General features: G+C 50.6%; 1 protein-coding gene across 3 annotated transcripts; it reads left to right on the plus strand.

Moving 5' to 3' along the window:
- Positions 1 to 4,861: 4,861 nt before the first annotated feature.
- LOC117038349 (circumsporozoite protein-like) lies at positions 4,862 to 14,118 on the plus strand. Of its 3 annotated transcripts, none has more exons than XR_004425660.1 (2): positions 4,862 to 4,983; positions 13,553 to 14,118. XR_004425660.1 is itself a non-coding variant. In XM_033135286.1 (2 exons), the coding sequence occupies exons 1-2, from the start codon at positions 5,283 to 5,285 to the stop codon at positions 13,964 to 13,966; spliced, it is 486 nt and encodes a 161-aa protein (XP_032991177.1). In that variant the 5' UTR covers positions 5,277 to 5,282; the 3' UTR covers positions 13,967 to 14,118. The 3 variants fall into 3 exon arrangements, 1 of the variants encoding a protein (XP_032991177.1); XM_033135286.1 differs by lacking the exon at positions 4,862 to 4,983 and adding an exon at positions 5,277 to 5,354; XR_004425659.1 differs by lacking the exon at positions 4,862 to 4,983 and adding an exon at positions 12,418 to 12,577.
- Positions 14,119 to 14,906: the final 788 nt, after the last annotated feature.

Raw genomic sequence — 14,906 nt, forward strand, 5'->3', positions numbered from 1 at the left:
CAGAAGATAACAGCAAGATCACCTGAGGTTCTTCTTATCTTCTAAATTCCCGGGGCCTCCTCCGGGGGAAGTTCCAGCCTCCAAGCGAGATAGCCAGTAGGCCAGGAACCTGGGAAGGGTGGACCTCCCGGCCTAGGCTGCCCTCCTCAGGTGTCGCAGGACCAGGCAGCCTGATCCTCTGCAATGAGGTGGGTGCAGCAGTGGCTCCAGAGAGGGCAGCTTCCCAGCCCCCAGGAAAGCTAATATGCACGACTCAGGGGTGGGGAGTGGCTCGGTCGCTTTTCCATCACCTAGGCCTCTGCTACCCGCCCTCCGGTGGTGAGGATCGCAGAGCCGGTATCTCACCCCGTTGTTAAGGTAGCAGGAGGGTGAGTATGTTGTGTGCACGCGGATTTCACAGGAAGGGGTGCCGAGGGTGAGCGTGAGCTCAAGTGCAAAGTCACAGGGAGCAGAAGGAGGCCTGCTTCCGAGATTACCTTTGCAGAGAGAACCGAGCCACTTGCGAGGGCTTGAGGTGTGTGTGCAGGGAACAGTAAACTGGGCAAAGGATGCCAGAATAGCAGGGACTGCTTTTGCGCTGCGGGTCTGCAAAGCGCGGGAAACCTGTTATTTGTGTAGCTTTAAGGAAACGCTGTGTCTAACGCTGCGCCAGCGGCTGGCGGTTTTCTCTTCCAGTTGCCGTGCGTTCTCCCTACCCGCCAGTCCCACCCACGTGCCTGGATTTGGAGAAGGGACTGGTGGTAGATGCCAAGCGGAGATGACTGGAAAGGAAGCTGTGGCGTATGCCCCGCAGAGGGATGAATCTGGGTACTCCCGGTCTTTGCTGGATCTTTTGGGCTAAGGAAACCCATTCCCTCCACCCGGCCCAACTCCTGTGATTCAGATCCCTGAGCGAGGAGGGGGCACTACCGAATCTCCGGGACGCACCGGACTCCCGGCCTGTAGGAGCCCACCGATCCGTCGAAGAGAAGGACGCTGGAGCCGCCCTCAGGCTGGGGCCCAGGACCCCGGCTTGAGCTCAGCCATGCTGTAGAATTTAGGTCGGGGCGGGGTGGGGGGGTAGGAGGACGAAGAATTTTTTTCACTGTTTAGAAAGGGGAGGTAAGGAGGGGGGCAACTCCAGGAGAGGAAACGAATCCCACATTTCCGGGGGCCGGACAACGCTGAGCCGGCCGCTTGACTATCCAGACGCTGCGCAACGCGTACTTCGCTCACAGCAACTGTCTGCCAGAGTCTAATTGGCTTGTAACAGCCCAGCGGCTTCGGCCAGGAGGGCTCGTGGACGTTAGAGTGCACCCGGTATCTGACTTAGCACGCGCACAGAAGTTAGACTTCTCTCCCTGGTCTCGCTTACCCGAGTCAGTTCCCTTCGAGGAGCTCGCCCCCGCCTCTCCCCTAAACACGACCCCCCTACACACACATTCCCTTCAAATTCTCCGGGCATTTGGGCCGCTTTGATGATCAGATGGTAGAGCCCTGATTACAAATTTATTCCCGGCCGCTCCGTCGGTCTTTATCTCCGCTATTAGGGACATCTGGGAGTGATTAGCGCCGCGCCCGCGCCCGGCCGCGCTGCCTATCTCGCGGCGGCGCGGCCCGGAGCCTCGCTGACGTCAGGGCAGACGGCTCGGAGCCATCCCAGCCAAGCTGGGTGTAATCGGCGGCCGCGCGGCCAAGTCTTCCCTGGGCCAGGCCGGCAGCTGGAACTCGCCGCCCGCCTGAGCATAGGGACTTTCTAAATTTGTATTTTTAGCCCAGAGGACATTTTTGTTTTTCTTGTTTAAGGTGAAGCGGGGCCGGTTAACCTTTCTACTGTCATCCTCCCCACTTCAAAATTTTCCAAGTCTCTGGTCTGGTGCATTCCGCCTAGAAAAACCTCCCACATCCGGCCCTGACCGGTGGACACTTGTCTGCTATCCCTGTGGCAGCGTGCTGCTCTCCTACACTAACAGCGGCTGGCCGTGCTGTGGTACCCAAGCCAGCCCGGAGGAGGAGGGCGGCTCTTACGGATCCAGGCTGCTCTTAGGGCTGCCCTTCCGGCACTGGCACATGCTTGGAGGCTATAGCCCGTGGGTCAAAACAGTGGGAGTTTCTGGCTAGTGGAGTGGCAGGGCGACGCTGATTACAGAACGGGATGTCTCTCCAAGCCCCGGTCTTTGCACCTGCTATTAGCACCTAATGGATCTAAGGAGCAAAGGCGCTAGACCCTCTTCTGCCTCCCCGCCCTTTTCCCCTCCAGAGTTGCCCTTGGCACAAACACTAACACCTCTCAAGGGCAAGGATGACAGGCGGCAGCTTTGTTCCTTACCATGTCTCAATGCCCAGCCAGAGTCTAGGTATGTTTGTATAATTTCTGGACAACAAATATATCTTCCAGACATCAAAGGCTGGCACCCTGGGGCTCTATCCTGGTCACTGGAATAAATCCAATTCCAGAACCATTTAGGTTGGAGCTTCCCATACCTACGTAGCTACTTATCCAAAATTCCTGAAGAACTTGAAAAGAATATAAATTCAGCCCTTATTTCACCCCCACCTTCACCAGAAATTCTGATTCAGCAGGTCAGGGAGGAGACCCAAAGTCTACAGGTTTCAAAAGCTCCCCCAGGGGATTTGGGAACCACAGCCTGAGGCTACACATATCCACTACAGCCGTCTCTCACCCTTGGCACTCTCTCCACTGTCAATTCGAAACATTGGATGCTTTGGGGGTGGCTTTATCAAGGCCTGCATTATATACAGTCTCTCCAGGGAGAGAATTGGCCATATCATTGATCAGTCCTACACCTCGATTTAATTGGGCAGTGCAAGGACTCAAAGCATACCCAGGATGTGCTATTTATTTCCACACAGGCTGCAAAGCCCAAGCCGAGTGTTTAGTCAGAGACTACAGTGAATTTAGCTAGAGAGAAAAGAAGTCATGGCCTATGATTTGAGTGTAGTAACAAGAAGGTCTATTTGGAGGGCCAAGGTTATCAAAAACAAACAGGGAATCCAATTGAGAAAATTTCCCAAATGTTCACCCCTTCTCAATTCTTTGAGGCAAATCAATAAACCAAACTCCAAAGTGTCTTCATGTAATCTGGAGCGGAAAGGGATCATTTCCTCCTAAGTCAATGAAAATGTCACATTTGAGAGAGCTTGGTGGGACTTCCACCCACCTCTATCCCCAGCAGGGGGTGAAGGGAATATTGAAATGGGGGGAGTCTTTGGGGGCTAGGAATAGAGAGTGAGGCTTTTAGACACTAAATCCTTACTGATTGGAGGAGGAAGAAACTGTTACTAGAGGGGGGAGGGGCAAGCAATGGCTGCACAAAGTTTCTCACAGTGCTGGCAAGTGGTTTCTCCAAGATCTTCCTTAGTGATGGAGTCTGCTCAGGCTAATAGGCAGTTTTCTGAATCATTCAGACCACTCAAAATCAAACAAAACCAACAACAAAAAACCCACATTGCTTTTGCCCCTAATACTTTCTTGCCGGTAGCATAAATGAACTTTTACTTGAGTTAGATGGAACATGGGCCAGAGGCCCAGAGAATCCCATTTTATATTCCCAAGCAAAGGAGACTCTTGCAGGCAGCAAAACTGTTAATATAAAGGATCACAGGGTACTCACCAGCCCTCTCCCCAAATAACTACCCAGTTTTCTGAAGTAGTACATTTAATGCACAACAAATCATGAATCAACCAGACCCAACCTGATGCTTCCCTGTGACCAGATGGAGTGTTCAAAATAGCATTCCTTATTGTAGCACCAAATCATCTTTCTATCAATTGATGAACAAGAACTAAAGAGTTAGGGAGACCTGTAGATTCTTCTGTGAGAGGTGGGGTCATTTGCTGCACGCTTGTTTGCTGTTCCACCATCCAAAAGGATTTAGAACAAACAGTGGACTTACTCAGGAGCAGAGAGAGTTTTCAACCTTCATTAAGTACAGAGCCTAGAGAAGATGCCAAAAAGACATCATTCTAAATTAAGATGGCAGTAAATACCTCCTTGGTGAAAAGATGGAAGCCAATGGCCACTGAGGCCAGGGCATGATTGCCTTCTATTTAAAGTGGATTGTTGCTATTGTCTTGGGCTGACATTTCAGTCTTTAGCATAAGGCATAAACGCAGGGAAAATGCTTTTGTTGCTTTTATTTTTAAAGAAGAAAATGCAACTTAAGTCTGTAGCTAGAGCTTGGCGATGAAGGAAAGCTGGTGCGGTTTTAATGGGAGAAAGTGGCGGCCAGGCCGCCGGACCATCGCCTTCGCTTTGCAAATCTGGTTTTCATATTCTCGCTCAGTAATCACCCAAAGCCATAACTGTCTCTGAAATTATTCATTAAAGTCATTTTCAGGGATTCTCACAGGATGACTCTTTTACCGTTTATGATCTTCTGAGAGCAATGACATCAGCCTCGGTCTCTTTTCCGCTTTTAATTAATGTGCTGGGAAGATGAGAGGGGCTATGACTGTGTCCGTGGGGAGGGGGCGGGCCGGGGGGTGGAATTCGCCGGCGTGTTCAGCTGAGATCGCGCGAGCAGACATCCTTTGATTAAGGAGGGTATTTCGGGGAGTGCAGGCTGTGCAGAAGATCACGGCTGTGCCCTGTGGTGCTGTCAGCAGTGACAGATCCCAGATGGGGCCGCTACTGTATGGCAGATTGAGTTTCTCAGCAGAAAACTCACCCTCCCTCCTAAACGTCTTCAAAAAACCTTCTCCAGATACTCCAGGTCGCGTCGTGTGAAATTGAAAAGGTCCAACCCCAAAGTTGGTTTTGCGTGCGTGTGTGTGTGTGTGTGTGTGTGTGTGTATGTTAGTTGTTTTTTTTTCCCCCGCTTCCTATTTTTTCTTTGCACTTCCTCCTCCTCTGAGCATCTTCGACCCGCAGGGCTACCCGACCGCTAAGAGCGTAGACCTGGCGGGCCTGGTGGTTCTTGTTCGCCGGGCCACAGCTCCGCGCCGTCGACGCAGCACCGAGGGGCCCCGAAGGCAATCCGGTGGGTAGGGGCGCGGCGTCTGGAATGTGGGGGCAACTTGGAGTCCCTCAGGCAGCTGGGGTGGATCGCACCGCGGAACACTCCGGTAGGGAGAGCAGGGAGGGACACGCGGCGGGGAGGGAACGTAAGGCGGAAGCACAGAGTACCCGGGCCTGGCTCCCTCTTCCCTTCCTAGTTTTCCCCAGCCGGGCGCCGTCCCACAAACCTGAGCAATTCTGAGAGACAGAGCAAAGCCTAAGAAGAGGCTTGAGGACTGTTTGCTGGGGCCTCTTCGCCCGCAGGGGCCCCGCTGATTCAGGATGGGGAGAAGGGAGGCGGCGGAGGTCCCGGCTGCGGCCCAAGCCGGGAAGCTGGACTGGGACAGCTCCAAGGTGAGAGGGGGCGCAGAGCGACCCGCCTTCTACATAATAAACATTCGCCAGTGTGGGTCCCAAGTTTCGCATTCCTGGACACACATCCGGTTGCAAACTCCGTTGTAGAAACAATTGGACTCATTTTAAACCTTTATTTTAAAAATAAACAAATGCCCCGTGTCCCTGCCTCCTTGGAGGGAACGGAGATTCCTTCCCTCCTCCCTTTTCTTCCCAAGGGTGTCCAGGCCGGCTCCCGGGGAGCAGCAGTGGCCTAGAGAGAGGGGATGAAAGGCGGAAAGGAAGTGCACGGCACCCTGATTCTGCTCGGATTTCTAGATCCCACCCATTATTCCCCCAGGGTCCTCTTAACTGGAACTTGGCGTGTTCCCACGAGCCTGGGAGGGAGGGCGAAAGAGAAAAAGAATGAAGGACAGAAACCTAGAGATAGCAAGTTTTGGTTTAATTTAAACATAAGCAATTTTTTCCCTTCAAAATACCCGTGCAGCAGGCTGTCTAATCCCACCCCCTCAACCCCCACCCGCGACTGAGGGTAGTTAGGAGAGCCTCCGTTCGGGTTACAGAATAGCCTCTAGGGAACCAAGAGAGGGGCTACAAATAGCGCAGACTCTAGGCCCCAGGTCCGGGAAGACCTAGCCGCCTCCCCAGTCCGGGCCCTGCGCTGGCGGGAGTCGCTGCCTGCTCCACCTTGTGGGCCGGGCCAGCTGTCGGGTCCCTTCCTTTAAGCCAAGGGCCGGGTTTCGTTGGATGTCCACACTGCAGCCGCCAGGCGAATTTCGCCTCGTCTTTGCGCCCTGACCCGGGTCTTTTGCACCCACGCTGGTTACTCTTAGAGAAGATTTCCGGTCCAATCTCTGGTAAAATTAGATGCAACACTTTTGACGAGTTCCATTCTGCCCGCGCGGCAGACTCTGTTGAAAGACTCAGTTCTATAAAGAAAGGGGTGGTACCTCTAGATCCTATTTTATGTCAACAGTAATCCGGTCATGCAAGTATTCTCCCCCCCACACACACACCCGTCTGTATAATGATCTATACGGATGTGTGCAGTTGCTGGCAGTCCTGGGACACAAGCTGGTTTGGGACAAACCTGTGAACGCTTATGACAGCAATATCCCGGAAAAAAATTCTAGCGGTTATTTCCCCGGCAATTTCCCCCTAGGTTATCAGGTAAAACCGCAAAACTTTATAAAAGCAAAACACACGCTGAATTTCAAAACTCCCGCTCGCCCCCTCTAAAAGACGGCTTTATTTTCACTGCCCACGCTGGATGAAAGTGGTTTATTTTTATTTTTTTTTTCCTTGTACCCACATGCCTTGTAAAATGTTCCTGTGCACGGGCCCGGCCCCCCTCTGATGACCGCAGGCCCTGGCTTCCAGACTGCAGCCCCCGCCACTCGGTTTTTAAGTCTTCGCCTGGAGCCGAGGTGTAATTGTGACCCCGCCCGAGCCGCGAGCCTCCCGGGGGGAAGTTTGGCCCGGCCTGCTTTGGGGCCGGGACCTCCCAAGTGGCGGACCCGGGAGCCGGGAGCTTCGCGGTCCTCTCGCTGCCTGCCTCCTCCCACTCGCCCTCCCCTTCGGACTTTGCGCGTTTTCTCTGCGGTCCTCCAGCTTGCCCGCGCCACGGCGCACAGCATTTCTCTTTCCCTTCACTTTTTGGGTTTTCTCTTGCCCTTCTCCTCTCTAGCACCTTCCCCCACCCCCTTTTTTTTAAACCGCTCTCTGTCGCTTTCCCTTGGAAACCCCAGGCCCTACAGAAGCAAAGTGAGGCTTTGTAGGGATCAGGAGAAACGAACTGGGAGCCTCCGGCCCCCTCGGCGCCGCGGCCGAGTCGCAACTGGGCGCGCTTCTGCGTAACGTCAGCGCGCGGGGTAATTTACCTTCCCTGGGCGTCTGTCAATATGACTAATTTCCACTGGGGTCAAAAAGCCTTTCTCCGGCAGTCCATCTTGGAGCGCTCTCTTACACAGCAGACCGGGTTAGTTGTTTTGTTTCCAAAAGCCTTAGAAATAAATACTCCTGGGGGCGTCCCTGCCTGGGCAGCCCGAGAGGAGCAGAGGAATATACACAGTGTCAATTAAAGGCAGTTTTCCTTGAACTACGAACTGTGATTGGGTTTAAATGGCAGCGACCTGCTTGCCTTTTAGTTTACATTACCTAACTCGTCCTTGATACCAATGCTTTCTTTAGAAGCAGGAAATCAAAAGAGAGGGAAATAATTATTGCTCCAATTTTGCTCTCTCGCAGTTAGATCCCCACTGAAACATTTTCTCCGCGTTTCAGGGTGTGTTTTAAGCATAGAGTATGCGCGCGTGTCTTGCTAATCTGGCCTAGACAGACAATTTATCTTCCGAGTGGTGTTTTACAATAATTTCAAAACTGCTACCGGTTTCTAAGAGTGAAATCAATGCTGTGGATTTAAACAATCTCCGGGACTCGATACAGGCATCTAATGATGCTGGTTGCATAACTCCGACTCACTTTGAAAAATGCGCTGGAAGACAACGTGGCTAGTGGAGACAGGGCGATTCTCTGTCTGCAAAGTCCTCTCCTGCCTGGAACAGGGAGGCGGGCATTCACTTCTCAGGGCACCAAGTCGCTCTCCTTGGGTGTTGGGGGAGGTACACCTCTCCCGTCCCGGAATCGAGGTCCAGCGGCAAGTGAAAGTCACCAGACAACCCATTTTTCTGCCACCTACGAACAGGTACTGAAGCCCCAACTAATAAACTGACTGAGTGTAATTTTTAACAAACTGTCTTGAAAAAACACGTTTTTCCCCTTTCCCCTCCCCCCTTGTGGCCTTTGGACTTTAGGCAGTTAGGAGATTCGATGGAACCCAAGGGAAACGTTAGGAACTAAAAAAGCCAAGCAGAAGCCCTGGGAAGCCTCACCCAGGGCGGCCTCAACTGGGCGTCCCTGACCTCTGCTTTGGCGGGGGTGGGGCGCACACACTCGGCGCTGGGACCCCCAACTCCCACCACAGCCTAACTAACCCGCATAACCCATGCTTTCCTGCCGGGCGCGCGTGCACACACACGCACACACACACCCAGCACACACCTTTCTTTCCCTCTCTCATCTGTTGGTGCATTTATGACCTAATGAAAGTATATCCTTTAGGGAAAAGACTGTCTATAAAACCTGAAATATGAAGAACCCGTTTGGATATTCCTACTGCCGTCCAGGCCCGATCTTGAAGTTTTTTAGCACAAACACCTTGACTCCTGCTGCTGCTGCCACAATCACTTTTATTTTTACTAAATGAAGAGAATTGGTTCTAAGTGACCTCTGCTCATTTCCTTTGGAAGGAGAAAAGGTCTCTCTCCATCCTGAAGATGTATCTTTATTTGGGGGAAATCATGCCCTGGGATGGGGCATAATTTTACTTTCTATACCTTCTCATCTCTAGAAAACCCTAGTACCGTATGTTCCAACTTCTGCAAACAGCTGGGGAAACCAAGGGCTTTTCAACTGCCTTTTCCCTCCTACCCCAATGTTTCTTTCAAATGCCACCTTTTTGAGTCTCACAACCATTGGCCTATTCTTTCTCCTGTTCCCTCTTCTGGAATCTCTCCTGAGTGTGCCTCTTTGGAAATCACACAGCTAACCACCTGTTTTTATGGGAAAAGGCGATCTAATTTTGTGTGCCAGGGAGGATTTGTTTATTAACACAAGTTGGCAGAGCAGGGATTATTATTCCCCATGTGGTTTTCTATACATCATACCTTTAAGTAAGAATATTTAAAAGTCCCTTTCATTTTGCAATTTGACCTTTGTCATGGAGCGGTCTAAGTTGTTTACTAGCAGGGACTATGCAACAGGAAAAGCTGCAGGAGATATAAACACTAGTGTGAGCTGAACAGCTGCGTCCCCTGGTGGGGTGGAGTTGTTTATTTGCATATTTTTAAAAGAGCACAGCAGTTCTAACTTAAAGGATTTTTTGGCATCCAGGGAACATTTAATAACCTGGGGGTGGAGTGGGTCTATTGTTCGACTCGCTGCTTAGTTGATCCCCTTTGTTTCTGAGTTAACATCGCTAAGGAAATTTTTACTCTCATTTTTGGGTTTTTTTTTTTTTTGCCTTAAAATACTAAGTTTCCTGTGTAGAATTTGCCTGACAAGAACTTTTGCACCTGGTTAAAGCCAGGAAAAGAGGTAGACATTCTAGGGTACGGTGTTCAGCCCACTCTGAGAGGGGTAGATTGCATGGAGGGGGACTGGACTAAGAGGCAGCCATTTCTAGGGAAGGGTCTTGTCCTCCTTGTACAAGAAATTGTCCATTTTTGAACACCTATTAGGAAATGTCAATCCTTTTTCAGTTGTGTTCTGGCTTAGCCTTTCCATTTAGGACTGAGGGCCCGGCCACTGATGCAAGTGTGTGTCCACTGACACGATGTAACTGGAAGAGCAAATGGCTTCAAACTTCCTATTCCCAGATGGAGAGGAGCGTTTGACTAGTGTGCATTTTGCCTCACCTAAAGTTTTATACTTCTGCATGAACAATATTCTTCTCTAGCCAGATTTCCAACTTACAATCCATTGAGCAGAACAGAAAGTTCATTACTGTATTTCAGTCCCAAATTCTCAGTGGATGTCTTCTAGACCCTCTTCTTTGATATGTGGTATTATGTCTAAATATATTTAGCATCTAGCAGCTGCCATATAGATCCTGACTATATTAATTTCCAGTGACTAGCCAGTATATTGTTAAGGTTCAAAAATATGCAAAATGTGCATGTGAATAGTCTGTCTTTCAATATGTATCTATTTGCTTCTCCCATTGTTATTTTTTTTCTTGCACATCCTTCCAGATCTTCCTAATGCATAGGAAAGCAAATGGGAATATAATCTCTGTGGATCTAGAATGAGGCAAGTTATTCCACTTGTGTCTGTTCTGCTGATCAGGATTGGGGGGGGGGGTATCCCTGGAAGCATTGGAGAACTTAGGCTCACAATCTGGTCTCCTGATTCTGACGCATCAGGATGAGATGCCTCCTGAGTCTAATTTAAAATACTCAGGAAAGAAAAGGTGGGGCACATGCAGAATAAACCATCCCTAAGACTCCAAACTGGATGTCTTTCCCCTGTGGCTGAGTCCAAAGAATAAGAAGCGAGAGAAGAAAGGAAGAAAAACAAGCAGAAACAGGGAGGTTATCAAATTCTGGAACTGTAAGAAGGTCGTTCCTTATTTTTTGGTGTGTCACCCCGACTCAAATTTAAAAGGATGACATTATACATCAAATAAGTAAAAAATAAAATTTCTCCTACTATAAGAGGATTTTTGCCATGTTCTAACCTGTAGATATTTTGTATGGGTTATAAATTGAGCGGGAAGGGATTGGAAAATGCACATGTATTACAAAACAACTAAGATAAATTCTGCAGTGTAATAAGTAAATGTATGTAGACTTAACAGACCTCAGGCATTTGTCCTTTGCAATTCAACAAGAGACAAGGTAAAGCCAGAGTTGATTGCTCCCTATACAGAGCAGGTGGCACCTTCAATTACATCAGTGCAGCCCTTAAAGAGGCTAAAGGGTCTTCCTGCTCGACAGTGAGTGACCCTGACAGTCCTCTGGGTAAGGGTTCAATGTGCATGGAGAAGAAAAAACGCCTTGTGGGAAAGTGCCAAGCACAGGGCCCCCTGCCAAAGATGGGGCCAGTTCTGTGATCTGGGGTGTTCTGTGATTTCCTGGTACCTGGCCAGAATTGTGGTTGCTAAATTGGCTCAAGCCCACGTTCCTCCTCAGCAAGTCTTCCCCTTATCCTTGTAAATGGGTTGGAAGCATTTTCAGCTTCTTGATAAACTATAGTCATTTGTGTGTGTGTGTGTGTGTGTGTGTGTGTGTGTGTGTGTGTGTGTGTGTGTTCAGGGAGAGGGTTGCTCAGTATTCTTGCCTTCTATTAATACCAGAAAGTTCTGTTCTTTCTCTTTGGGCAACTCCCTGCCCCGCTCTCATAATAATACTAGATGCAGTAACACAACTCATTGCTGATTCTCTTTTCCTCCTTTGAATGAATTCTTGCCCATCCCTCTTATGGACCCACTGCCAGGTTTTAGCCTTCATTACTGTGGTTAGGCCAACCTCCAAAGGGAGTTAGCTGTCAGATCACTCCCTGTGTTCGACTGATGTCCTGGTAGGACCCTCGGGCATTGGTAGGTAAAAAAAAATCCCAAACCCTCTGCCCACTGCAGCCTTGTAGCTGTTCATCAAACTAGACCCCAAAGGCCCTCTAACTAATTAATGCATGCATATTTTGGCCAGCTTCTTGGACAGTTTTATGGGGTTTCAGTGGTGGTGTATGGTCAAATGAGGATTATGGGTCCTAATGAATCATGTGACGATAAGTGGACTTAAATGATGGCTGTGTTCAGGAGACTCCCCCCTGGGGGGCTCTTTCTGTGCTCAGACAGAAAGGCTGCTTTAGGAGGAACCAGCCTGAGATGGCACTATCAGAAGTTTAAAATGTCCTCTTCATCTGCATCTTGGTACAGAACATTACTGAAATGTATATATGTATCTTTAATCATTCAGAAACACAGAAGAAAATTTTGTCTTAAAAGTCCTGCATTTAAGAGTGGAAATGCATCTTTAGAGTTTATCTGTTGTAACCTCTTCTTTACAGGTGAGAAGACTCAGACTCAGAGATGCTCCTTGTACTTGACCAGCGTTTGCCACTAATTAATGAAACCAGGAGGGGGATTCCTCTCCTCTCCTTAGGTAGTTATTTCCAGGAGTTGCTTGTTTAAGAAAGATAAGGGCATAAGTAAGGAGGATGTTGTGGTAGAAAGTTTTGAAGGAAAAAATGAAGTAGAGAGCCAATGGGAGAAAAGGTAGCCCCTGAAATGACAATCTGGGGGTCGGTTAATTGAGCAGGCCTATCTCTATTTCCTGAAAGTCTTTATTGGACTTCAAGACTGCTATTAGAGGCTGATGTTTCACACCACAGAAACTTTTCCCTGTCTGTGTGTGTGTTTAAGCTCTGTGTGTGTGTGTGTGTGTGTGTGTGTGTGTGTGTGTGTGTGTGTGTGTGTTCAAGGCAGTCCAGGAGAATAGATTCTTCTCTCTTGGGGAGAAGGAATGTGTTTCTAAAAGGGAAGCAGCTCTCATCAAAAGCGCTCATGAATCTGGTGACAACATGGACACGCGCTTCGCGTAGAGCCTGGAAATTGTCAGGCAGTGGAGGCGGGACGGGGACAAGTAGGACAACGGGCTCCCAAGGTGAGCGAATCGGGCAGGCAGCGTCCCTGGGCCGGGCTAGGGGACTAGCGACGATTCACAGGGAATCGCAGAGGAAGAGAGGTTCGTAGATCTCGGCGACAGAAAGATGAAATGGGGAAAAGAGAGTGCAAGAGGAGAGAGATTGCGAGGTCACCAAACCTGGCCTCTGGATCTCTACAGAGTAACAGAGTCCGCCCGCAGGACAACCAGTCGGTCTGCTGTCAGGGCTAAAGATAACGCTTGGGCTGGATGTGCCTCTCTGTGTGTAGTGGGGAACCACAAAAGTGGCTCTAGGTTTTGCATAAATTCACACTTAAATTTTTTTTAATTGTTATTTTGGCGTGGGTCTCGGTGGAGTCTGAGGCTGAAAGAGCCCTGGCCGGATACAAAGAGGCCTCGAGAGCCATCAGTTGTCTTTCCTTACTCCTCGAAAACAGAACCGCACAAAAATCAGCCACGGAAACTAAACAACGGCCCCCACAAGCCGTCTTTCCAAGGCTGGGGAGCAGTGTTCTGGCCTCAGTACTCAGGTTTGAATGGTGCCAGATCTTGGATTACACCCCCGGGACAGCATTTTAATGTAAATGTAAAATATGCTTGTAATAATCACTTGTGGGCCCTGAAGCACCACTAGAATCTCTGTTTAATTATGGGGGCATGAGAGGAGCATTACCAGCTAATTAAATCCAATCCGATTTGTAATTCTCCTTCTGCTGCTGCCGACTTTAAAATGCGAAATTGCTTTTTAAACGTGCCCACATATGAAATTTTAAAACACATGTGAAAACTAAAGGAGAAACAAGGGGACAAGGGGCGGGGGAGAAGGAAGGAAGAAAGGAGGGAGAGAGACGCAGGCTGCTTGGGCCCGAGTCAAGCAGGCTTCGGATGAACCTCCGGGCCAGGCCTCGGGCTCCGTGCACCCCGGCCCCGCGCTCAGCGTTTGGCCACGAATGAAGCCATTTCCTTTCTTTTCAGAGGTTTCGACTTCCCCTTTCCTCCCAGCGGAATCTCAGCTTCCGGACCTCGCCCCAAGAAGAGTCCAGGGTCGCAGAAAAGGCCCCACGCCTCGCCTCGCGTGCCCCCGGCAACCGCGCGGGCTGGGACGCGGGCCCCGGAGGACATGAGGGAGGGCGCGGGGAGGACGTGAGCCCACTGGGCAAGGCCGGCAAAGCCGCCGCCAGACCCGAGGCTGGGAGGCGCGCGGAGCCCGAGAAGGGGCTGCGGCGAGCCCGGGTCTGGCCGCTGGCGGCCGTGGAGGAGGCCGGGGCACAAGCGGGACTGGCAAAGTGCGGGGCCGCGGGTGCGCACTCCAGCTCAAACCACGCAGTCTCTCCTTTGCGATCCGAGCTAGGAGGAGCGCGGGGCGCGACTGGCGAGGCTCAGGCCTAGAGGCCAGAAGCTGGAGACTCAAGACTCGCGAGGGCTTTATTCAGACGGACGCAGCCCCCACGTCCCCGTCCTTCCCCACCCTTCCGCAGTGGAAGCCTTTGCTTCTGTCCTTCTTGCCTGCACGCACCACACACACACACACACACACACACACACACACACACACACACACACACAAACGCACACTCCCTCCTTTTCTCAATCGTCAGCGCCCGTCGCAAAAGCTGGTCCTGGAGCTTTGATTTACGATTATGTGAATTCGAATACGTAATATGCCGTGGGGGTGTGTTTCCAAACCTGGTACCATCTGCTGCCAACTGCACCATCACCCGCTGCTCCCATGCAGTTTGGTCTAGGGAAATGTTCTAAAGATGGAGGCCACCTCTGCAGCTTTGCACGAGGCCCTGAAAGCAGAGAGATGTGAGAAGTGGGTATAAGTGTTTCCAAACTGCAAACGCGCCGAACAAATGCAGTGACACCTATCCCAAAGAGAGGCATTCGCACCTAGGCTTCCGTGGCCACCAGTGCTTACTCCAGCCATTCCGGTCCTGTGTGCGGAGTTCCTCACTTGGTGGTCGCAAAGCTCGTTCACATCTGGGAAAGCTGACGAAGGTTCAGAACTCAGCTCAGGGCTGGGTGGGATGGGGGTTGAGGTGTAGTTCTACGATATACCGGGGAGAACCAGGCCCCAGGCCTTTTCTAGTGCCTGTCTGGAGGGCCCTGCTCTCGCCCGAGGAGAAGTCGCGGGGATACCAACTTAGCGCGGGGGCGCGGCCTGCGGTCTGGCTCCCCCTGTTGCTGGCCTGTGGTTTGGCAATTAGGAATTGCTGAGGCCCGGGAGGTGGAAAAGTTCGAATCCCTGTGTGTTTTGGGGATGGGGATTATTGTTAGACAGAAAGGAGTGGGTCTTCGTCTGTATTGCACAGTGTGGGAATGCTTG

This window comes from Rhinolophus ferrumequinum, chromosome 18, assembly GCF_004115265.2.
Source record: "Rhinolophus ferrumequinum isolate MPI-CBG mRhiFer1 chromosome 18, mRhiFer1_v1.p, whole genome shotgun sequence".
NCBI classification, from domain to species: domain Eukaryota; kingdom Metazoa; phylum Chordata; class Mammalia; order Chiroptera; family Rhinolophidae; genus Rhinolophus; species Rhinolophus ferrumequinum.

Coding starts and splice junctions, on each gene's coding strand:
- LOC117038349 (XM_033135286.1), top strand. CDS start 5,283: ATGGGGAGAAGGGAGGCGGCGGAGGTCCCGGCTGCGGCCCAAGCCGGG. Junction 5,355..13,552: donor TGGACTGGGACAGCTCCAAG/GTGAGAGGGGGC, acceptor CTTTCTTTTCAG/AGGTTTCGACTTCCCCTTTC.